The sequence below is a fragment of the Talpa occidentalis genome, unplaced genomic scaffold, assembly GCF_014898055.3.
Source record: "Talpa occidentalis isolate TD23 unplaced genomic scaffold, MPIMG_talOcc4v2.1 talOcc4.5, whole genome shotgun sequence".
Lineage (NCBI taxonomy): Eukaryota > Metazoa > Chordata > Mammalia > Eulipotyphla > Talpidae > Talpa > Talpa occidentalis.
In genome coordinates this window covers 59462679-59487937 of record NW_023604861.1, presented here as the reverse complement: position 1 = coordinate 59487937, position 25259 = coordinate 59462679, and the positions used below count along the sequence as shown (strand labels likewise).

The following is a 25259-nucleotide window of genomic DNA, read 5'->3' as shown; positions in this document are numbered from 1 at the left end:
ACTTGTAACTGAAAGTATTCTAAGTGAAACACATTTCAAAGAATGAAGCAAATAAACGGTACTTCTATTAACAAGTTTCTCTAACATTACCTCAGCTACCATCCTAAGGTGCTACCACCATACCACGCTAAGTTAATGGAAGTATCAGAAGACCCTCAATGCAATATAGTCTACTCTTGGTTCTACCCACAAAAGCATTCCGAGTATGGTATTATTCTCTTACTTCAATATTATTTCCAATCTCCAAGGCCTCTGCTAGGTACTCTTGAGATGTTATATGTAGAAAGATGTATACACTCAGAAAATATTCTGGAGTGCTTGTGAATCATTAAGGAATTATTTTAAGATTATGCTATTTCTCTTCCTTAAGTACAAAGATATCCTATATTAGGTCCATGTGATATACACTGTTTTACTGATCATTAGCACTGTGTAGAAAGTTAATTTTAATACAGCCAGAACATATACAAACATTAGATAAAAAATATGCTTTAAGAAACATTAGACATTTCTAAATGGGGGGCATCCCTTCAAAGGAGCTATTCTATACGACACTAATCACTAAGTAAATTCACAATGAATTCAGAAAATATGGTAAAATTGAAGATATTTACAAAAACTATGCCACAAAAAAATCCCAAAAGAAGAATTCCAAAATAGTTTTAGGTAATGCAGTGACAACCTTGAATGAGACAATATTTTTTGAATATAAGCTATAGACTATTTTCTTTTAAAAAAAAACAAATACATTCTTTAGGTTATCTAAGATAAAACCTTTCACATATCCAAATAAATGCATAATTGCTCAGTGTGCTTCTAATGTTTTCTATTTAAAGTTAATTTATGCTTTAAATGTACTCCTAACTCATCAAGCCTTTCCTCTCTTCATATTGTTCAATCTCTAAGATCAGGTTTCTTTTGTGATTAAAAGAATTTGAATTTGCTTGGAAAACAAACAGAAAAAAATTTCACTGCATGTGGATGACATTACTCTATTGAAAGCTGTTGGGCAGCTTTGGAAAAAGAACCTAGTGGAATGAGTACGACCAATACAAGTGACTAAGTCCTCATGGAGAAGAGACCAGAGAAAAGGAATATGCTAAAAAGCAGAGTGCAGTACTTCAGGAATTTGGCAATGGAGTCAAAAAAGCTAAAACAGATTACAAGCTTCAGGGACTGTGTATAGTTTTCCATTACTGTGTCCCCAGCACCTATAACAATGCCCACCACCAATTATCAGGTGACAATGAATAAATGAAGGAGAAATACTTTCTCAGGGAAATTACAGGAATTGAACATCCAAGGTCTACAAACGATGGATAGGAAATAATTGAAAAATTTACACATACATATACTTATGTACTAAGATTCTGGGTTATACTTGGGTGATCTAAGAATTAAGAGTAAATACCCATGTACAACAGTGCTGTATTACCGATCACATTCATGGTTTAACACATGCCATAGCAATCTAGAAATATAATGGACAAATTGTTTCTGGAGTTATGAAAGAATCTGGGCAGCAGAGGGTTTTGTTGTCAGTAGTCATAATTGCCTTTGTTATTTGAAAGTACGGTATGAAAGCAATTGAAAGCAACTACAAAGAATAATTTAAGTGAAAAAATTATAGCGGGAAAATTTTTCCTGGAATCAAGCATGGTTAAAGTTTAAGGAGAGAAATAACAAGGTGGTGAAAGAGGGAAGAATGTCAGGTGAGAAGTTACAACCCCATTTGAAATTCTAAGTAAAGCGTATAGATGCAAAAGAGCAAAGTGCTGTTTTATTGTATAGTAGCCTGACCTGTTGGGAAAGAGGCCAGTCAGATGAAATTACAGCACCTCAAACAGTGACTCAGGCGGAGTCCAGCAAAGGGAGGTTTTAGTTGAAATGGCATGTTCGGACCTGAGGTGAGACTTCAGGCTTTAGCAATCTGCCTTGTTCTGACTTTCGGAGGTGAGAGGAAAACTACCTCCAATAAAACAGGTTTCATGCTATAAACGACGCGGCTAAAGAAAACACTGTCAGAGCAGAGGAACGAACGAATATCGGACTTAAAGCTTTGAAAGCAAGTGCAGGCTGGGAGCGGCGCGGCAGCCGGGCCCTGCAGGCGGAGCCCCAGAGCAGCGCCCGCTCCCGCGCCGGGGAGCCGAGCCCCGGGAGGCGGCAACTCGGAGGAGGGTCCAGCGGCGCTGCGTAGGGCCACACGCCCCCGTCGGGAGCACGCAGGGCCGCGCAGCTCTGAACACAGAACCGGGCCCGGGAGCAGCCGGCCGGCGTCGGGAAGAGACCCGCGAGACCAAACAGGGTCGGGGCCTGCGGCGCAGGCCGGAGCCGGGCGCGGAGCCGGCGGGGCAGCGCCGCGCGCGGGCGGCCCGACCCCCGCCACTCCCGACCCTCCGCGCCCGCCCGACCCCTGGCGGGCCGTTGGGTCCGGGCGAGGGAGGGCCTTACCCATGTGCTGCGTGTCCAGCTGCACGGCCGGCATCTCCTTCAGAGGGATGTGGCCGGTCCCGCCATCTCTGCAGCACCGCAGGCAGCAGAACACCGAGGCGGCCATCGCTCAGGGACCACCAACTCCGCCGCCACCTCCCTAGACCGCAGCGACAACGCCCCCCACTCCTCCGCCCGCCTCCCGCCCCCGCCCGAGGGCTGGCGGTGTCTGTGGAGCGCGGACGCCGGCACAGCGACGCTGCCGGCCGGGCGGGCGCAGCGCAGGCTGAGGGCGTATCTGGCGTAGGCCGAAGGCGCGGACGCTCGGCGGGGAGGGGCGGTGCCGGGGAGGGGGCGGAGCCGGAGGGCGGGGCGGAAAAGGGGGCGTGGCGGGCGGGAGCGGCGGCTTGCGCCTGCGCACTGGGTCAAGTTGCCTAGGGCGGCTTGTCGTTTGCTTCGCGGTGTTGAGCCTTGCGGGAAGCTGTCTAGGCCTTCGGCACGTTCCGGAATCCTCGGATGCTTTTCCCCCCTCCTTCTTTTAACGGCCATCCTCATCGTCCACGGGATGAACTGATAAGAAAATCTGGCCAGGGGAGTGAGAGCTGATAAGACATGCCCTGAAATTTTCACCCTGAGTCCAGTACTGCTGGAACTTTGTCTCCATGGCGAACCTCGGTCTCTCTAATAATGGCTGGTTTAAGAAGAATTACTTAAAATCGTAAATAGGGGCACGGGCTCCAGAAGTTATGCCTGTGGTGATTGCACCAGGGGTGCACACCCTGGGAGCTACAGCATTTTAGGTGCAGAGGTGCACATTCTGGGGCCCTTGGTGCCGCGCTGTCACAGACAAGCAGGATGCCACCCCTGGACAGGACTTCTGGGGCTGGACGGGAGTGTGGTTCCTGACCCGTGTCTTCTAGCTCACCGCCCTGGACTAAGGGTTCCCGGGATTGTGACGGGAACCTTAAAGACGGCGGGATGGCTTCCACCCTGGAGCGGAACTCTGGGTTCATATGCCTGTTCCCTGTAGGAGACCCCCCCACCCATGCTGTCGCCTGTCATCTCCTTGCATACGTCTGTTCCTGGTTGAATTTATGTCTTCAGATACCTCTTCCCGTCTGAAGATGGGCTGGAGCTGTTAGGGGGAAAAGGATGTCCTAAAGCTAATTCTATACAGGCTTTGTGGACTCCACTCCCGCCCCAGGCCAAAGCCAAAGCCACTGGGAACTCCAAATCCCATCACCACCAAAGGGAAGGTGGCTGGGACCTGAGGGTGGGGTTAAGTAGCCAAGTGAGTATAAAGACAGACACGTGGGCTTTGGGGGGACCCCCATTTTGGCTCTCCACCAGCTAGCAGCATCCAGCCAGCTCTGAGAGTGACTTTGGGTTTCCAGGTTGGCGGATTGGGTAGGACGCATTAAAGACTTTATTTCCCTATTTTCTCCCTGAGTTGTACATTTTCCTTATTTCCTTTTCCCTTGTAAATAAACCTTTTATTAACCTTTTGTGTGTGCCTGTAGTGGAGTATTAATAAGTCCCTTTTAAGCGCGCGGGTGAGGACCCACAGCCAGGAACCCATTCAATATCGGGGCTGTCCTATAACAGAGCGACCTCTAGAATGCATTGACTCTAAGCTCTGTTTTCAAATAAGTTTCCATCGTGAATGCTTCTCCAGTTGGGTATGAACTATCCAGTTAATATGTAATGGGTTCCCATGCATAACTTTTTTAAAAAGATTTATTTTATTTATGAATACAAGAGCTCGGGTGTAGGCCAAAGGTACAGGAAGGTGAGAGGATTCCCAGAGACTGAGTTGGGGGCAGAGCAGGCATACTGACTGAAATACACTGCTGAGGAAAGCAGGGGGCAAAACAGGAGAGGTCTGCTGTGCGATGTGGGTTATCTCCCTGGCTGGGGAGCCAACTCATGATGTGGTGGCTGCCCATAGCTTCATACTGCTGAGACTTAACCTCTTGAGCCACGGGGAGCTCCCCATACAAAATTTATTAACGACCTGAATACAAATGCCCTTTATGGGGTATTTTTCTCCATAGAAATGAGATTTTTGGGGGGTCGTGAGTCTCTTTGCTGTCTATATAAATTGTGTTTTTATTATAATACTTAGGAAACCCCCAAATTTTGTATTTTAAGATTCAGTTACCATAGAATTAATAACCAAGGTAATTATGAAACTTAGGGTAGGACCCCCCCCCAACACCACCACCACCCCTCTATATAATACTTTCTTGGTAATCGTTTTACACAAGACATTTAAATTTACTGAAAACCTCGATCATTATTCTGAGAATTTAGTTGCAGGCTTTTTCCACTGGGAGGGAGAAGAGTTGAGTAGAATGTTGGAGAGAAAAAAATTTCTGCCTGTCAGTGAGGTAGGCACTGTTTCACATATTTATCTAATTGAATGCCCGAAAAGTTTCAGGGTGGATATTATCCCCATTTGATAAATGAAGTAATAGGTTTAGGGAGATGAAATAACTTGTGTAGCCTCAGATGACTAGAAAATAAACAAGGTAGGATTCAAGCCCATCTGTATAACTCTTGGAAACCTTGCATTTGTTAAATCAGACCACACTGCCTCTCAAATTCTGAAGACCAAAGTCTTATTTTTTATTTTTTTGTGGGACCCTCGCCGGCGGCGGGGGAATGAACTGGCGCTGCAGAGGCTGCAGACAGCCTCGCAGCCCAGCGCTCAAACTGCGCCACCAGGGGAGGCGCAAGACCTAAGTCTTATAATTAATGAAACACTCTTCTTAAATGGGCTCTCGGTTCAAAATGCAGATTTACACTTCATTATTTTATGTCTCATTTCATTTTTAATGAAAAAGCATGCTATTAGATGTTGCCTTGCGGTGCTGCAACCTGGGAATTAGCAAATAACTCAAAGTCCAAGTAGTGAGAGAGAGAGGCCTAGGAGGGCTACATTTCTGAAGATACAGTGCCAGTTTCCAGGCCAGTCTCACATTTATTTAGTATCAGATTCAAGGAAGGTGGGCAAGTCTGTGGAGGAATGTGTGGAGGAATGTACTTGGTGGGGATGTGGATTGGGGATGTGTAATAGTCTGGCACAAATTGGGGGAGTGTGATTAGGGGCTGTTGCTTGGGGACTCCATTGTTGCTGCTCATCAAAACATCCTATCTCTAGTCCTTGTTTAGACTTAACTTCCCATCTAGCTGGTTATGCTAATCTGGCCATAATGTCTGCTTGCTGTTTTCAGCAGATATCCTCACACCAAGACTTTTGTCCTGATGAGAGCCTCCCTGCCTGACTCTACAATTAGCTTAACCAGCAGCAACTTTGGGTGCCACGCAGATTCTGAAGAACAAGGGTGGGGGGCTGGGGGATCCACAATTAGATGTCTGTGAATTGGCACACAATGAAAATGTGACTAACTTGAATGTTCTAAATGCTTATTATATATTTGATACATGTATTACTTTTAATGATTTTCTGAACAAACATTTTACCTTATAACAACTAGTTCTATTCTTTAATACATGAGTTATGTCAGTTTATTGCCGATTTGGAGACATGCAAAAATAAAGAATCGCTGGAATCTTTGCTTCTCCCTGCCCTGTAATATTTGCTGGCTAGAAAAGTAATTTGTTGGGGCACTGCCCGGTGTACTTTGACCCCATTTTAGCAACTCAAGTTTGCTCAGCACTAGGAAGCAAGCAAAACCGGTTAGTTCATGAAATGGACTTCCTTGTCTTGGCAGATGAATGCCATCCTTGAGTTCCAGGCCTTACTATTTCTTTCTTGGGGGATCCATTACCCTTTCACTACTGTTCTCAAAGGAATTATCTTTTCTTTAAAAAAGATGTTTGACAGTTTTCACAGCTATCACTAAATAACAATCACAAATAAAGCCTATAGAAGATTTCCCAGTAGTTAGAAGGTTATTTATCTAAGAAGCAATAACAGAGAATTGTTATAGGGCAACCCCGATATAAAATGGGTTGCCTGGCTGTGGGGCCTCACCCGCGCTTAAAAGGGACTTACCACTTGAAAAAGAAGTCTGTCTGCTTCAGGAACTCGAGAACTGATAGGTCAGTAAAGCAAAGCATGTGTTTTCCCACTGAGTTTAACATCATGCTCAAGATTTTCTTTAATGGTGTTTGCCAGCTAAATGTATCCTGTTTTTTGTTTTTTGTTTTTTTTTTTTAAGATTTATTTATTTATTTATTTATTTATTTATTTATTTATTTATTTATTTATTTATTTATACAAGCACTGGGTACAGTCAGAAGCACGGGAGGGTGAGAGAATTCACCAGAGCCAGAGCGGGGAGCAGAGCAGGCAGAAGGACCAAAGTACACTGCTGAGGGGAGCATTGGGCGGCAGGAGAGGTCTGCGCGCCATGTGGGACCCTCACCCGGCCGGGGATCGAACCGGCGCTGCAGAGGCTGCGGGCAGCCTCGCAGCCCAGCACTCAACCGCTGCGCCACCGGGGAGGCCCTAAATGTATCCTGTTAATGAACTTTACTCTGTGTACTAGATCATCCAAAATAATTTCTTTCTTAAAAGCTTACTAGTTATCGGGGCAATTTTTTTTTTCCTTGGAGCAATCCAAACCACATTTGTGATCTTTTCAAAGTCAGAAACATTACCAAAAGCCTCACATTTTTAAAAACAGAAGTTTCTGGGCTTTTCTCTATTCGTTATTATAGTTTTTAGTTAAGAGTAACTAATATTTATGTAGTGCTTACTATTTATTGTAAAGCACTGTTCTAAGTGCCTTTTATAAACGAATTCAATCCTTGTAACAACCCCATGGGAGATGACACTATCTTCCAATTTATGTTGAGGAAACTGAAACAAAGAAAAGAGAGATACCTAGTCATGCAGTCAATAGGGGTGAAGCTGCCTTCAAAGCCAGGCAGTCTAACTTTAGAGTCTGTGTTCTTTTTTTTTTTTATAGAAAGATTTACTTATTTTTATACAAGAGTTGGGGTGCAGGAGGGTGAGAGGATTCACCAGAGACAGAGCGGGGAGCAGAACAGGCAGACTGACTGAAGTACACTGCTGAGGGTGTTATAGGGCAGCCCGATATAAAATAAAACGGTTGCCTGGCTGTAAGTCCTCACCGGCGCACTTAAAAGGGACTTATTAATACTCCACTACAGGCACACACAAAAGGTTAATAAAAGGTTTATTTACAAGGGTAAAGGAAATAAGGAAATGTACAACTCAGGGAGAAAATAGGGAAATAAAGTCTTTAATGCGTCCTACCCAATCCGCCAACCTGGAAATCCAAAGTCACTCTCAGAGCTGGCTGGATGCTGCTAGCTGGTGGAGAGCCAAAATGGGGGTCCCCCCAAAGCCCACGTGTCTGTCTTTATACTCACTTGGCTACTTAACCCCACCCTCAGGTCCCAGCCACCTTTCCTTTGGTGGTGATGGGATTTGGAGTTCCCAGTGGCTTTGGCTTTGGCCTAGGGTGGGGGTGGAGTCCACAAAGCCTGTATGGAATTAGCTTTAGGACATCCTTTTCCCCCTAACGAGGGGAACAGCGAGCGCAACAGGAGAGGTCTGCTGTGCCATGTGGAAATGTCCCTGGCCGGCCAGGAATCGAACCCGCGCTTCAGAGGCTGGAGACAGCTTCACAGCTCTGCACTCAACCCGCTGCACCACCGGGGAGGCCCTAGAGTCTGTGTTCTTAACCACCTATGCAAACTGCCTCTTTTGGGTGTTTTTTTCCCTGGTGCATGAAAATTTATTACACACAACTGTTTTTTTACTTCCCTTTGTAGAAAGCCAAAAGAAAGACATTGGCTACTTTGACAATCTTAGAGTAGTCTTCAGGTATGTCATCCACAATGTGTGACCAGAACTTCATTATTTTCTATAATAAAATGTAAGCAACCATCATTGAGTACAAAGGCTGTGGATTTTGGGGTTGTTTTTGTTGTCTTTTTTTGCCATTCCCCATTATCTGGACCCAGACACACTTTCTAATGGCAGCATTTGGCAGTTTGACTTCAACTTCTCCTCTTCCCAGCACAATTCCCTTTGTATGGGAAGCATCTTCAAAAGGGTTGACCTTCAGGACTGTGCCCAAATGGACTCTCTGTACTGTTTATCATGCCACTTGTGATTTCATCAGTGGCACAGAGCTTCCCGGCAATAAGCAGACTGTAACACTTGCCTGTCTTGTCTGCACAACAGACCTGAGCCAAGAGTCCTTATGGTGCTACATTGTAGAATAAATTTCTGTTCTTTATTTCCTTCTCTCCCCTCATCTCAGAAGTGGACATTTAAATTTACCCAGCATTAACTTCACTGATGAAATCTGGATTTGGGCCTCCCTGGTGGCCTAGCCGTTAAGTCTCAGCACTATCACTGTGACAGCCTACCCGGTAGCCTGAGTTCAATCCCCAGCCAGGGAGCTAACCCACATATGGCACAGCAGACCTCTCCTGTGTGGCCTGATGCTCCCCTTAGCAGTATATTTCAGTAGATCCACCTGTTTTGCTGCCCACTCTGTCTCTGGTGTATCCTCTCACCCCTCCCCCACCTCTGGCTGACACCCCAGTACCTCTATGCAAAAATAAAAATAAAAAAAATCTGGATTTGCTGAATTATAAAGTACATTACCTTTTACTTAGTAGTGTATTACCACACTATTTATTGGATACACAGCATTCCATATATTATATGAATGTATGTTTATTTATTTAAAATTCTAAGGGTGGACATCTAGAATGTACCCATTTTTTTCACTGTTGTGAGAACTACTAAGATGAACACCCTTATAGATCTCCATTTATATGACTTTATTCATGATCATTTTTTTTTTTTTTTTTTTTTTTTTAAAATAGAGGCATGTTTTATTTATTTATTTGTTTGTTTGTTTGTTTTGTTTATACATGCACTGGGTACAGTCAGAAGCGCGGGAGGGTGAGAGAATTCACCAGAGCCAGAGCGGGGAGCAGAGCAGGCAGAAGGACCGAGGTACACTGCTGAGGGGAGCAGCGGGCGGCAGGAGAGGTCTGCGCGCCATGTGGGACCCTCCTCCGGTGGCCAGGGAGCAGCCGGGGATCGAACCGGCGCCGCAAAGGGCGCGGGCAGATTCGCAACCCAGCGCTCAACCGCTGCGCCACCGGGGAGGCCCTATTCATGATCATTTTAAAATAAATTCCTTAAAGTGTAATTCTAGGGCAAAAGATTTCAGAATTTTGGAATTCTAAGATTTTTAAAATAAATGTGTACTCCAGAAAGATTATTCCAACTTATATTTTCTTTTTTTTTTTTCAATTTTTTTAAAGACTTATGTATTTATTTATTTATACAAGCACTAGGTACAGTCAGAAGAGAGTGGGGAACAGAACAGGCAGACTGATGAAATACACTGCTGAGGGGAGCAGTGGGTGCGGCAGGAGAGGTCTGTCGCGCCATGTGGGACCCTCGCCGGTGGCCGGGGATTGAACTGGCGCTGCAGAGGCTGCGGGCAGCTTCACAGCCCAGTGCTCAATCGCTGCGCCACTAGGGGAGGCCCCCCAACTTATATTTTCTCACATTCTTGATATCCAATAGACAACTCTTTTTGCCCCCACTCATTCATTTCCCATTCACTTTTTAAATTTCCCCAACATTTTATTTTGAAAATTTTCAAACCTACAGAAAAAGATAAAAGAATGGTACAATGAATACCTGTATGCTCTTCACCTCAATTTATCTTTGTAACATCCTGGATGTTTTTGCTCTCTTTTTGCAAATATCTATGTGTATATACTTTTCCTAATGCCTTCACCAATGTGTGCGGGCGGGGGGCGGGGGGTCAGATAGTAATAAAATGAAAGCTAAAGCTCTAAATAGTCAAGTTGCCACACTGGAATGTCAAAATAATATTGGGATACTTGAATTAATACTCAAGAATACTGAAGAATTAAAGTGACCCAAGAAGATATCTGCACATACCCATGGTGTAAAAAATACCTGTACATCATCTCTTGTAAGCATGTAAAGTTTCTGACTAAGTTTGAGATTTCATTTAATTTCAACTAACATTTGTTGAGTGCCTTCCATGTGCTAAACATCATGGGGCGAGTTAAGAAAGTTATCAGGGAAGATATGTATGTAATCAATTAACTATTATTATGGGGACCATATTTCCCAGTTTTATCTAAGACATCTCTTCTAGTTAGTGCCTTCTTTCACTTTTAAAACTGTTCAGATTTGGGAGTCTCCCTGGTGGTGCAAGGGGTTAAGTTGCAGCTATGAAGCTATCAGCAGCAACTGCAGCATGAATTCGATCCCTGGCCAGGAAGCTAACCTATATGGTGCAGCAGACCTCTCCTGTCTCACATGGTACTCCCATCAGCAGTGTATTTCAATCAGCCTGTTCTGTTCCCCACTTAGTTTCTGGTGAATTGTCTTACTCCCTGCACCTCTGGTCTGTACCCCTGCTATTGTTATGCATAAATAAATAAACCTTTAAAAAAATTTCAGATCCATTTAAAATGATCATGCCAACTTTCATATTTTGCTTTCAAAATATGCACAATTACTTATAGTATTTCTAATTATAAAGTCAGATGAAAAGGGATTCAGTGCAGTAGCACTGTTACTAAAAAAACAATACAAGCAACTGAAAACACAGGAGATCATAGAATCACATTAATAGACTGAAGGCCAATATTAAAAATTTAGTTGAGATAATTAAGCAAGGATTTTATTGAATTTCATTAACAAGTGTGTTTTCAAAATATCTCAACACTGCCACCACATATGTGTTTTCTTTGGAAGAAAAATTCGGCAGTTTCTTATAAGCAATATCAGCAGCAATCACACTCCTACGTACTTATCTAAGGAAAATGAAAACTCAAGTATATTGCCCCCAAATAAGCCATCAAGGTATGAATGAATTAAACTGTGGTAGTCCATACAATGGATTACTATTAAGCAAAAACATGGAACAAATTATTGATTCATGTAACAACTTAGGATCTCAAGTGCATTTGCTAAGAAGATTATTGTTGGGGCTGGGATGGTATGTGAAGATTTATTATTCTCTCTACTTTTATGTATGATTGAAATTTCCATAACAAAATTTTTAAAAGGTGTTTTACTATAGTATTTTTTTTAAAGAAGATTTTTTTTAAGATTTATTTTTTTATTTGTACAAGCACTGGGTACAGTCAGAGGTGCGGGAGGGTGAGAGAATTCACCAGAGCCAGAGCAGGGAGCAGAGCAGGCAGACGGACAGAGGCACACTGCTGAGGGGAGCAGCGGGCGGCAGGAGAGGTCTGCGTGCCATGTGGGACCCTCCTCCAGTGGCTGGGGAGCAGCCGGGGATCGAACCGGCACTGAAGAGGCTGCGGGCAGCTTCACAACCCAGTGCTCAACCACTGCGCCACCGGGGAGGCCCTTTTACTGTAGTATTTTAATGACATCATAATGTCCAAGTATTACATATAAAATTCCATATTCTGATGTTTGAAGCTGCGTCCAAAATGTTATACAGCAAACTACTAGTTAAGTGAAGATCAATCTGGTAAGGTAAGTCATTTTATTATCTTAAGATACATAATAAAAACATTTCAAAAGGTTTTCAACGCACAATTTTGAGTAGGAAAAGACTCACTGGTTTACTGGTGTTAAGAATTCAATTTGCCAGAGTGCTAGAAATAGTGTAGAAACAACTCAGTACAGTCTAGTGCCCAGCAGTAAGACTCAGGTTGTCTGACACCTAGGACAGGGGTCTGGGAAATGAGTGAGCATTTTTCCTTCTGTGTATTTGTCAATGAGGGGTATGTGAAAGAAGAAAGAAGTTTGCTACAAGATGTATGTTGTATTTGTCTTTGCTTTAATTTGGACAGTCTGAAGTTTGGGAATGGTAAGTAATCAACCATTCTCACAGATCTCATTACTTGAAATCATTTCTGAAATGATGCACATAGTTTCATTTACTCCCAATATAGGACCACCTGGAAGTTTTCCCAGCTATTTTAAGCTGTAAGAGGACCGCACTGAAATTCCAGCGAGGTTATAATCTTTCCCTCACTAAAAAAGAAACCCCACTATTAAAAAATTACAAGACATTCCTAAGGGTGATATAACAGGTTTAGAACTCAGGAATTTACCCTGAAGACTTTACACTTCACTGTATTTAAAGTTCACTTAGGAAATCGCCGCTGTATATTTAGCTATAATGATATACATGCTGAATGATTTAGGGTTATGTACTACTGTCTATAACACATCAAATATCTAAGATGAGTTAATTAAATAAAGAATAGACTTGTGACAGAGTATATATAGTAAAATGTTAGAGGTAGAGTTCAGGTGGTAAGTATACAGTGTTGCCTATAAAATTCTTTCAACTTTTTTGTGTTTATAAACTTCCATAATAAAATGTTGGCAAAAACATCTTAAAATGTAATGCCACCCTAGATCAGCGGGAAATGCAAACGAGAATACCTCTATGACTGGACAATGTTCTGATTACCAGTGCTATAGCCTTTTTATTTATTTTTTTTTTTCATGTTTTATTTATTTATTTATTTGTTTGTTTGTTTTGTTTATACATACACTGGGTACAGTCAGAAGCGCGGGAGGGTGAGAGAATTCACCAGAGCCAGAGCAGGGAGCAGAGCAGAGCAGGCAGAAGGACCGAAGCACACTGCTGAGGGGAGCAGCGGGCGGCAGGAGAGGTCTGCGCGCCATGTGGGACCCTCCTTTGGTGGCCCAGGAGCAGCTGGGGATTGAACCGGCGCCGAATAGGCCGCGGGCAGCTTCGCAACCCAGCGCTCAGCCACCGGGGAGGCCCGCTATAGCCTTTTACAGTTAATCTACTTCTTGAATGCTGATCTTTTGGGTGTTCTGTTGCTTAATCCTTCTATTTTGACTTTCTGGTTTACCTATTTATTCAAATACTTACTTCTCCTACTATGAACCAGGGCCTGTGGAGGTGTTGGGATAGTTTTGTCACTTTTGTCCCCACAGTGCTTTGATCCAAGGCTCATTCTCAGTAACCAGGACCTCTCTTTCATCCTTACTTCTATCAGGAATGCTGGTTACTACAATACATCTTTGGCTGAGGCCATGACTGACAAGATCATTTTATCCATTGAATACTATAGGCTCAAAAAGAAAAAGAAAAATACCGGATGGTCTCACTCATAGCAGGAATCTAGAAAACTTAAATAAGGGACCAGGAAAATGAATAACTATAAGAAAGTGAAAATCAAAATCAACAAAAAACTATGAACCAGAGACACTTTTTGGGGGGTGGGGGGCGGGAGGGGAGGGATTGGGGTCAGAATGGGGCGTTTGCAATTGTATGGGGGAATATAAAAATAAAATTTATTATTAAAAAAAAAAAAGAATACTATAGGCTCTATGCCAAGAGTCTAGGAGCTTTTGAGGGTCTATGGAAAATGTCTTATATTTGAAGAAAAGGAATTCCACTCTGAGGTATCTGCCCCCAAATTTCCAATTTATAAAAAAGAAACTGAAAAATCCTATACAATCTCTAGGCTGGAAACACTGAACCCATACTCCACTTGAATCTCCCTTTTCACAGCTCATAAATTCCGTAGGATTGCCATCATTTCTGGTCCTGGTGGCAAATCTAACCTTCATGTAGATGCTATAGAGAAGTAAGGTACTCCGTCAGATGGATGCTTGGCTTACATAACCTAATACCATTATGACTTCATTTTTCAACTCTCTTGGGCTGATTCCTTGTTCACCAGGCAACCTTCTGAATCCTGTGGAGGTGGCAGTTGAGAATTCAGAATTTTAGTATTTCTGATTGTTGTGAAAGTGTTTTTTCAGGAAATCGAGTGAAATAGCTGATGATTAAGAGTTGCTACATTAACATGCCTAAAGTTCAGGGGGAAAAACACTAATCATGCCATCTTTATTGTCTGCATCATCTTCGTCATTGTCGTCATCATCATCATCATCATCATCATTGTTTGGTCCCTTGTGATTATAAATTTCTCAATGTAAATTAATTTGGTAACATAGTGACTAAAAAAGGGGGTTAAGGGATATTCTGGCCCATCTTTTCATCCATTGCCTTGATTTTGAACTGTTTTAGTTGATTCAGGCCTCACTAAGCCTTGTTTTATCCTTTTCTCAACTTTCAGGTTCTGTCCCACAACTGCTGCCCCATTGACTTTCTCTTGCCCTCTGACCTCATGCGATGCCCATCTAATCAACTGAGACCTTGACTTCTATTTCTTCACTTCTACTTGTATTGTTTCATGGATAAGTCTCATGGATAAGACCCTGGCAATCCAGGGCCACAGTGATACCCGGGCTTGTGCTCACTGCATACCTGCAGCCGGGATCTCAACAGCTTTTTGCACATAAAATACCATGATTATAAAGATTTCCACTTACTACATACTAACAGATAAATATATTGATTTTAAGTATTTTATTTTAACCAGAGCAAACAACAGAATAATACCTTATAAACCCTTATTTAATGGAAAGAGTGTATTAGGGAATATTTTATTTTTATTGGTTGGTAATTATGCTGGATGGTTCAGAAAATTACTAAAACATTCTTCATTTTATTATTCCCCTAGGAAATCCTTCTCTACTTTAAACAAAGCACATTGTATCTGTTGAGTGCACTTGGTAACTCTAACCTATTATACAAATACAGACTTATGTGGTTTGATTGTTTCAACTATAGGAGATTAGTTGCCTAGAAATAATAGTTTGTACCCCTTTGTATCCCCAGACCTTGACTTCTATTTCTTCACTTCTAGTTGTGTTGTTTCAGGTCTCCTGGGTAAGACCCAGACAATCCAGGGCCACAATGATGCCCATGTGGCTTGTGCTCACTGCACACCTACAGCTGGGATCTAGACGGCTTTTTTGTATCCCTTTCTTTTGAGAACTGAAAGGAGTTTCATGGCAGCTTTAAAGGACTGGAGAGTCTTTAAAAGAATTATGTTGAGATGACTGAATCTTCTTATGTCAAGTTTTCACATTACCATTTTCCTGACAGGGACTCCCCAGAACTCATTGCTTTTTTCTCCTATTACTGTTCAGAAAAGCTATAGGTTTAAAAAAAAGTGAGTCTTCCCTGGTGGCACGGGGGTTAAAGTCTTAGAGCTATCAAGCTATCATCAGCCACTGCAGCCTGAGTTTGATACCCAGCCAGGGAACTAACCCACATGGTGCAACAGGCCTCTTCTGGGTCTCCTGATACTCCCCTCAACAGTGTATTTCAGTAGATCTGCTTGTTCTGCCCGCCCCCTGGCCTTCTCTGGTGAATCCTCTGAACACCCACACCTCTGACCTGAACCCCAGTTCTTGTAGGCATAAATAAATCTTTTAAAAAATTTAAAAATGTGTATGTGTAACCTGTAATGGAAAGAAGTATGGGGGTGAGGCTAGAGGGGTGGGGCTGGGGGTAAAGGAATTCACCAGAGACAGTGTGAAGAACAGAAAAGGCAGATTTATTGAAATACCCAAATAAGAGATGCAGGGGGCAATTCAGGAGAGGTCTGCATATGAAGGAAGATTTGAGGCTCTCTTTTATACTCTGTTTTTGCAGGCTTTCTGACTTGGGGTGCCAGTTTGCACCTGTTATCTGGTGGGATATCTGGTCTTGGGCACTGGCCTTTGACACAGAAAAGTGTCCTGGCCTCTGTTTCTGCATTTCTGGAACTGGGCTGGTTCTTCTGGTCATGGTGGTCAGTCTTATTGTTAGGGGGAAATGATGTCCTGATGGGGTTGCTCTACAACATTATGGCCTCTTGTCCCTAAGTCCACCTAATTACTTTATCTACCCTTGCCTCCCAAACATGCCTGCTGGGCTTAGTTTTTAATCTTATTAAAGGTACCACACATAACCTATTTCAGTAACCAAGAGTTTTGGTATTTAATATTCAAATATTTTAATCTAATTTAATGAGTTCTGTAATTGGTACACATTCTACATAAACACATGTATACAACTTAATAGAATACAGTTGAACACTATTCAGGACCTCTGATATCAAAGGGACAGAGAAATCTTAAATTTCTTTTTTTAAGATTTATTTATTTATGCATACAAGAGCTGGGGTTTAGGCCAGAGGTACGGGGGTGGGGTGAGAGTATTCCCCAGAGACAAAGTGGGGAGCAGAACAGACAGATCTACTGAAATACACTGCTGAGGAGAGCAGTGGGTGAGACAGGAGAGGTCTGCTGCACAATGTAGGTTAGCTCCCTGGCCAGGGATCGAACTTGAGCTGCAATGGCTGCTGATAGCTTCATAGTACTGAGACTTAATCCCTTGCACCACCAGGAAAGCTGAGAAATCTTAAATTTCTTGTGGAACACAGTAGAGTTTAAGCCAATTAATAAATAACACAAAGATAAGGTATGGGAGATACAAAGAAGACTGCACTTGTCCTGGCCTTTCTGGGATCTAGCAGATATTCTGGTTAAAAGCCAAACTGATAATTATAATTCATAAAGAATCATTATATAAAGGATTATTAATAGAACAATACATTAGAACCTTTTATAATTTTATGAAGGTTATGTTCACTCATAGATATTATTACATAAATAGTATTTATTATTATTTATATAATAGTCATAGTTAATATACTACATATTAACCATTCTTTAGGATTAAGTATTTTTTTAAGATTTATTTATTTATGCATACAAGAGCTGGGGTACAGGCCAGAGATGCGGGGGGTGAGAGGATTCACCAGAGACAGAGTGGGGAACAGAACAGGCAGATCAATGGAAGTACAGTGCTGGGGGGAGCAGCAGGCGAGTCAGGAGAGGTCTGCTGTGCCATGTGGGTTGCTCCTTGGCTGGCTGGGGATGGAACTTGTGCTGCAGAGGCTCTGGATTGCTTCATAGTGCAGTGCTTAACCCCTTGCACCTCCCTAGGGAGGCCCAGAATTGAGTATTTTTTAAAGCTATAATAATGAAATACTGTCTAAATCTCTCAGCAAGATGTGTGAAATTCTAACATACCTGTGCAAATGCAACATATTTTATCATCAGTCACAGATGTTAATCTACTCCTCTCATCTCTCCATCCTCATTGTCCTTCACATCTACTACCTACAGGGAATTAAAACCGATAAGAGAAGTATTGATATAATATAACCTGGTGAACAATCTGGTTAGCATTTACTAGAACGTAACATTTTATCTTCCTCATTAGAATGACATTTGTACATTTGTTTTATACACTTTCACTCAATTTACTTCAAAAGGTTTAAAGTGCTTTGCTCAAAATTACAACACGTACATTCTTAACATTTCAGTTATGTACAAAAGTACAGATTTTGGGGGGCTTCCCTGGTGGCGCAAGGGGTTAAGACACAACCTATGAAGCTATATGCAGACACTGCATCATGAGCTCAATCCCCAGCCAGGGAGCAACCCACATGGCTTGGCAGACTTCTCCTGACTAGCCCTCTGCTTCCCTCAGCAGTGTATTTTAGTCAACCTGCCTGTTCTGCTCCCCACTCTGTCTCTGGGGAATACTCTCATTTCCACACACCCCCCCCACACCTCTGGCCTGTACCCCAGTTCTTGCATGCATAAATAAATAAATCTTTTTATTAATATATAGATTTGCTTTTTTCCCCCCAACTAAATGCAATAGGGAGATAGTATTCTTTGTTTTCTTTGTTGTTTAGCAATAAGTCTTGTATTTGCTTTAGAATTAGGTGAAAATTTTCAGGGGCATGAAATCTAAGAGTTTTCTGCTAAGTCATGGCTGAAAACTTTTAATTAAAACTGCAAACATAGGGACTGGCCTTGGGCAGGTCAGAACATGGTGGCTTGTCCTATGTGCTCACAGGCCTCTCCTGCACCTCTCCCCCTTCTCTCAGTGGGAATGTGGTGGTGGGGTGGGGTGGGGGCAGGCTGTAACTTTTCACCTTCTGTACTACTGTATTGCCTTCATTCTTCACATATTTACCTGTTTTTTGTGAGTGAAAACATTTAAGTTTTTACTCTTTTTCACTTACTTTTTTCAAAGACATGCATTTCTTACCGCCTTCCCATTGTATTTAATTGGAAAAAAAAACAAAATCTATATTTTTATGCATACCTGAAATGTTAAAACTGTATCTGTTGTAATTTTGAACAAAGCACTTAAAATCTTGTGAGGTAAATTGAGTGAATGTGTATGTAAAACAAATGTAGATGTTGGGGTTGGGGAGTGCAGCTCCTGCCTGAAGGCTGTCTATACTCAGTTCTTATTCCTGTTTGTTTCCCCAACATTCTCTTTACTTCTTTCTCACCTGTAGCTCACACTCTGTGAGTTCCCAGTTTTGTCTTTCTTTTTCGTTCACACAGATTTTTCTGAATTGCAATCTTATAGGAACTATTTTAGAGATTCATCAAAGATCCTTGTTTATAACTATATTCACTTTTTGTTGCCTGATGGCTGGCTCTATTTTTTATTGATTGATTAAATTTTTTTTTACATAGTTGTTCATTTTGATTTCTCCCTTCAGGTGTAGCCTCCATAAATCCCCCACAACCACATCATCTGTGAACCATCACCATGGTTCCTTGTGCACTTCCAAGTCTCCCGTTTTGACTGTTTGCCCGCTCCCTCCCCTACTGTATGCCTAAGATCTATAGTTTGCCTGCAGTTTTTTCTTTTTTTGAGCCTTTGTTTGGTTTCTCTATATTCCTCCCATAAGTGAAACCATCCGATATACTTCTCTTTCCTTCTGACTTATTTCACCAAACGTAAGCCCTTCTGGCTCCATTCATGTTGCTGCGAATGGCATGAGTTTATCTTTTTTGATTACTGAACAGTATTCCATTGTGTATATATACCACATCTTCTTGATCCAGTCATCCGTTTTTTGGCATTTGGGTTGTTTCTGATGGCTGGCCCTTTAGACCAAGAAATTTGTCTAAGTGTTCACTGCATTGAGTGCCATATTTCTTCATTTCCTTTATTTTCTCACCTCACATATTTGGATAAGAAATTAAGAAAAACATGTTCTTTCTCTTCTACCAAGGCACACTGACTTGCTTGGTGTGTCAGGAATCTGATTAGACTTGAGAAGAGGAGCAGAAATTATTTTTTGTATTTTAGAGATTGAGAAGGTCACTTGACTTAAGTTGAAGAACATGATCTTATAATAGATAAGATTCTATATCAAATATAAAGATTCTATATCAAATATAACAGATGAGATTTTATATCAAATATAAAACCCAGAGAAATCTGGTTGGAAAGATAAGCTAGAATCATGTTACTGAAAATATCAGAGATCTTGTTTGTATATTTTAAGTGGGGTTACGACTTGTTAATTCATAATTAAAATGCATAGATATTCTGGCTCTGGCCCTTAACCTCTCTCATTCCTGTTAAATACCTTTTCCTTCAGCCCCTCCCACACCCACCCTGGAGAGCTGGCTGTCAGCGTGACTCCCTGGTAGCCGCAGCCGTCTCCAGGGGAGAGCTTAGCCTTGCTATTCCTGTGCAGATCTTCTGCTTCCATGCACAGAATAGAAGCTAGAGTGAGTCATGTCCTCCTTTTCTAACAAAAGGGCATTGTGCTATGTTGTTTGATTTGAGATCTTGTGTGCAACTTGTGGTTGCAAACTTACAGGGCAGCTCCAGTGACACGCCTCTTTAATTGCATTATAATGATCTGAGTTGGGTGTAGCCCGGTAGACTGAGAGCCTTGAAGGCTCCTGACTTCTATTTAATCCTGTTGGTTGATTCCCATCCTTAAGCACACTTGTGTCTAGACCAAGATAGGCGCTAAACAAAAGTGCTTGGTAGAACTGTTACCGGAGGTGAAAAAAGGCAAAAGTTTGTGCTGGTCATCACAGGGGACACCGACCAGGACATTTAATGAGGTGGGAGTCACCTCACAAGGCCGGCAGAGGGCGCACTCGAATCAGTAGCCGGGACGTGTGTCCTTGGCCCCCGCTTAATTACTTGAGCGTTACCTTCTTGGTGAGCCTAAAGGCCTGAGACGCCATATTTAAACACCCAACTCCTATTAGGATATCACCAGTTGTATAGAATAAACCTGTATTGTGTTTAGTCCCAAAGACCCAAGAACAACCAAGAATTAGCTTAGAGAATACTAAGCGAATAATATCTTGCAAAATCAAACCTAAGTAGGAAAAGTTACCTGGAAATTTAGTAATTTTAATAATCAGTCTTCCATGGAAATTTAATAATTGCAAAGTTGTAAGGCTCCTTATCCTCCACTAACTAGATTCTCTCCTCCAACTTGTCATTTCTCAGATGAGGGTGATGAGATTTATAAACCAGAACACTGGCCACCTCCAGTGGAGATAGCTAGAGATAAATTATATTTCTCTCAAAATTGGATTTTAGACCTGTGTTTAAAACATGGAAAAGTGGCCATTTGGAAAAATTGTACCTAGAATCCTCTTATCTCTCTTTCATCCCCCTTTTCTAATATATATCTTATATGTACATATAAAATATGAAATATGTGTATATCATGTAAAATCTATAGTATATTCATTACATATATATTAAAGACATTTTGAAGACATATATTAAAGCATGCCATATGGTTCAGCATGTGGCTGTGACCCACCCACACTGTCTGGGTTTGAATTCTGGAGTTCTGCTTCTTAGCTGTGTGACTTGGAGCAGGTTACTTAACCTCTCTATGGCTTTCTTTCCTCATTTATAAATGAGGTTAATAATAATGCATGGTTCATCAGACTGTTTTAAGGATAAGTGAGAATATTTGTAAACCTTTTGGACAGTGCTTGGTACATAAAATTCAATTTTAATAATGCATATGAGTAATTATCTAAGGATACTTTCTGAAAGGTTGGAAATTGACTTTTAATATGTCTTTAGGGGGGATTATCAAGTGTGTAATAAATGATAACGGTATAAGAAAGAATGTGTGGTTAACAGAGTGATCACCAGATTGAAAGCTAAAATGCCTTGAATTATTATTCAGGTGAGGTTCTGGTTTCTGTGATCCAGAAAAGTTATCTGACACTTTTTTTTTTTCCATTTCTGGAAGTTCAAAAAACACCACCCTCTTCTCTCTGTCCCTCTCCCCACAACACACATAGACCCCAGACCTTCAAAAATCAAGTGTTTGGAACATTTTAAGTACACCTGCCTCTCCTGCTCTCTAGTTTGAGAAGAACCATAACCCTCTCTCCAAGGCTGGTTCTTAACCTGCACCTCTACCCCTGCTTTGCTGGGTGTCTTCAAAAGGCAACTATTATTGTGTTTTGCTTCTCTCTTGAGGCTGTGGGAAGTGGCTAGTAGGAAAGAGGAATAAGGATAGTATGTCCATGAAGCTATGGACTTAGAGTAAGCCATGAGAACAGGCAGTCCCTGACTGTGTGAAAGACCACTCAGATCCCAGCTGAGGACCGGGGTCAGGGCAATCCTCCTCAGCTCTCAGAGGCTGTCAGTGGACCTGCCAAGCATCTGTAAGAGGTGCAGAAGGGGCACTAACTACTTGGGTTGGTAATAGAGGTCCTATATGGGGAGAAGGAGAGCAGAAAAGCCACCTTTGAGGAAATGTCTCAGGAGCCTCACCTGAGCAGAGGAGCAGTGGCAGTCTCAAGAAGGGAAGGGGACCCATAAAAGAGGTCCTGGCTATGAGAGGGCAGGGCAGAGAGGGTGTTTCAAGACATTCAGTGTTCTTTGGAAAGTGATGGCTATGAAAAAGGCTGAGGTTCACAGGTCCTTAAACAAGGTTTGTTATAAGAATTCTCCATAGCCACCAGGAAGGGAGTGAGCCCTTTTCTGGCTTCTCAAACTCACAGATAACTGGGAATCATCTGGGAATCTTGCTAAAACTCAGATTCTGATTCAAAAGGATCAAAATACGGCCTCTAATTTTGCATTTCTAACAAGATCCCTCGTGAGGCTGCTGGCCCCAATATTCCATGTTGGGAAGCAAGGATCTCTTCTAGAGGTGGGAATAGAGAAAGTGGACAACACAGGCAGTGTAACAGACTTAAACATGGTGTAAATTCTCTGGGAGGAGGTTCTTTTGGCTTCAGTTCAGATTCAAAGTTGTCTTTATAGGTTGCTAGATAGTAAAAGGAATTAAGTTGAATTATGGGACAAGGAGAGAAAAAGGTCTCAGATTTAGGGACCCTTCACCAACCTCCAAAGCTTCCTAGTCTGGTCTTGTAGTTGGGGGACCCAGTAGTCAAGGAGATCTGACTAGACAGAAGATACTAGCAGGAAAGTTTTTCAAAGGCTGATGCAGCCCTTAAATTCCCCACATGCAACCTGTAGGTCTGCTTTTGGGAGGTTTGAAACAACGTACCCACACAGGCACTCACCAAACCAGGTAACCCATTGAGAGAAGGTAGGAATTGTATTAGAGGCAGAATGTTATCTGTACTAAGTTTAAAACAGTTTTCCAGGGGGAAGTGAGGTCAGGCCAATGCAGCCAAAAAGGGATGGGTGTTGGCTTTTCAGAAGGCCGAGTTATGCAGACAAATAACGTTGCCAGGTGTCCTGCACTGAACCAAAACAATGTGGTATTTTAGCTCCTGGTGTATTAAAGTGCAACAAATATCTGTTTACTTTTTAAAAATATCATTATTTCAGATATCATTTTTCTTACATTTTGATTGATTTTTAGTCATCAGAGGTTTGTAATTTCAGCTTGTAGTTACTACTTCTAAGTATTGAGTGCACAAATACTATTTAAAGGAGACTTTTAAGTCTTTAAATGTGTGTAGGTAAGCTGCTCCAACACTAATGTTAAATATTCTATTAATAAACTAAAAATCTGTCACTTAAGAAGGGAGAGCACTGTACAAAAACAAAATTCTCCTCAACCTCTGTGGGATGAATACTTTTGTAATTCTGATTACAGACTAAACAGGGAAATACAGTCATCTTTGGGGCAATAATAAGAGCTAACGTTTGCTGAGGGTTTTACTATGTGCCTGACACTGTGAGTACTTGACCTCTTCTACCTCTTTTCTCACCACAGTCCCAAGGGGAGCTGCTCTAATTAGCCCCCTTTCACAGAAGAGGAAACAGGCTCAGGTTAAGTATTGAGGCTACTAACCTGGTTGTTATTCCCAATTCCTCTTTTTCCCCTGCAGACCCTTCATCCAATTTATTAACAAATTCTGTCAGCTACAACTCTAAAATAGATTTTTTAAAAGAAATTTTTATCACATTTAAAGATTTATTTATGCATACAAGAACTGGGGTACAGGCCAGAGGCGTAGGAGGTGAGAGGATTCACCAGAGACAGAGTGGGGAACAGAGCAGGCAGATCTACTGAAAGACACTGCTGAGGGGAGCAGCGGGTGAGTCAGGAGAGGTCTGCTGCCCATGTGGGCAGCTCCCCAGCTGGGGATCGAACTTGTGCTGCAGTGGCTGTGGATAGCTTCATAGGTTGTGTGTCAACCCCATGGGCCACCAGGGAGGACCCCAAAATAGATTTTTAAAAGCTGACCCTTTTCTGATGCTAACTCAAGTCCTTATTATCCTTCCTGCTTGGATGTTGCATTAACCTCCACAGTTCCCCTGATGCAAATCTTACCACCAGGGCCCAGCCGCCCTTCCACATAATGGCAATGTGGTCTTTTTGAGCTGTAAGTCAGATCTTCACATTCATAATAAAATCTAAAGCCTGTCAGGTTTTGGAAGGTTCTACATGGTCTGCCTCCTGGTTGACATGGGAAAACTTCATCAACAAATATTTATTAAGGGTCTACTATGTGTCAGGCACTATTCCAGATGCTGGACACATTGATTCTGTATAGGACTTAGATTCTAGTAGTGTAAATAATAACCAAAGAAATAAATAGTATCCTATCAAGTGGTGATAAATGCTGTGGAGAAAATGAAGCAGAAAAGGAGAATGGGGAGTGCTAAGTGGCAGCGAGGGCCAGGTCAGGGGAGTGATTTGAGCATGGCAGTGACAGTATAAAAAGCCAGGAGTGGCTGCAGGGAGACTAGTTCCCAATCGAAGACAGGATCAATAGTGGTGGTGAGGGACAGAATGGTGGCAGAGGAGAAAGAAGTGCACAAATGTTGCCCATAGGTTCTGTGAAAGGAGGACAGAGAAATAACCATTAAATTTAACAAGGCAAAAGATTTAGCACCCGAGGCAGTTTCAGTGGAATGGTGGCACAAAGCTGGCTGGAGTGGATTCAGAGGAAATGGGGAGAGGAAGGAGGAGAAGTGAAGATAATGAGTCAAAGTGATTGTGTTGGGCCTCCCTGCTGGCGCAAGGGGTTAAGCACCACACTATGAAGCAATCCACAGCCTCTGCAGCACGAGTTCCATCCCCTACTGGCCAGAGAGAAACCCACATGGTGAAGCAGACCTCTCCTGTCTTGCGCGCTGCTCCCCTCAGCAGTGTATTTCAGTCAACCTGCCTGTTCTGGTCCCCGCTCTGTCTCTCGAGAATCCTCCTAACTCCCTGTATCTCTGTCCTGTACCCCAGCTCTTGTATGCATAAATAAATGTCTTTTTTTTAAGATGTATTTATTTATTTATACAAGCACTGGTACAGTCAAAAGTGCGAGAGGGTGAGAGAATTCACCAGAGCCAGAGCGGAGAGCAGAACAGGCAGAACGATGAAATACACTGCTGAGGGGAGCAGTGGGCGGCAGGAGAGGTCTGCGCGCCATGTGGGACCCTCACTGGTGGCCGGGGATTCGAACCTGCGCTGCAGAGGCTGCGGGCAGCTTCGCAACTCAGCGCTCAACCGCTGTGCCACCGGGGAGGCCCTAAATAAATAAATCTTTAAATTAAAATACAACAACAACAACAAAATGATTGTGTTAGCAAAATGTGAGAAAAATAGGGTCTGTTGCCACCTTCTGTTAGAACAGAAGAAATTATGACAATATT

The 25259-nt window shown here is 42.3% G+C and overlaps 2 protein-coding genes across 7 annotated transcripts in view; one reads left to right on the top strand and one right to left on the bottom strand.

The window, feature by feature from the left end:
* SPRYD7 (SPRY domain containing 7) overlaps nt 1-25259 on the bottom strand; it is a 132408-nt gene that overhangs the window by 21227 nt on the left and 85922 nt on the right. Inside the window, exon 1 of one of the 5 annotated variants that reach the window (XM_037527273.2) lies at nt 2452-2653. The exons of 3 other annotated variants lie outside the window; for them this stretch is intronic. In XM_037527273.2, the coding sequence (XP_037383170.1) occupies nt 2452-2557 (106 nt within the window). In that variant the 5' untranslated portion in view covers nt 2558-2653. Of the gene's footprint in view, nt 1-2451; nt 2654-25259 lie in introns of those variants that run through there. One more of the 5 variants, XM_037527274.2, reaches the window with a different exon arrangement.
* TRIM13 (tripartite motif containing 13) overlaps nt 11887-25259 on the top strand; it is a 40897-nt gene continuing 27524 nt past the window's right edge. Inside the window, exon 1 of one of the 2 annotated variants that reach the window (XM_054701475.1) lies at nt 11887-11945. The gene's annotated coding sequence lies outside the window, so the exon portion shown is untranslated. Of the gene's footprint in view, nt 11951-25259 lie in introns of both variants that reach the window. The other variant, XM_037527269.2, reaches the window with a different exon arrangement.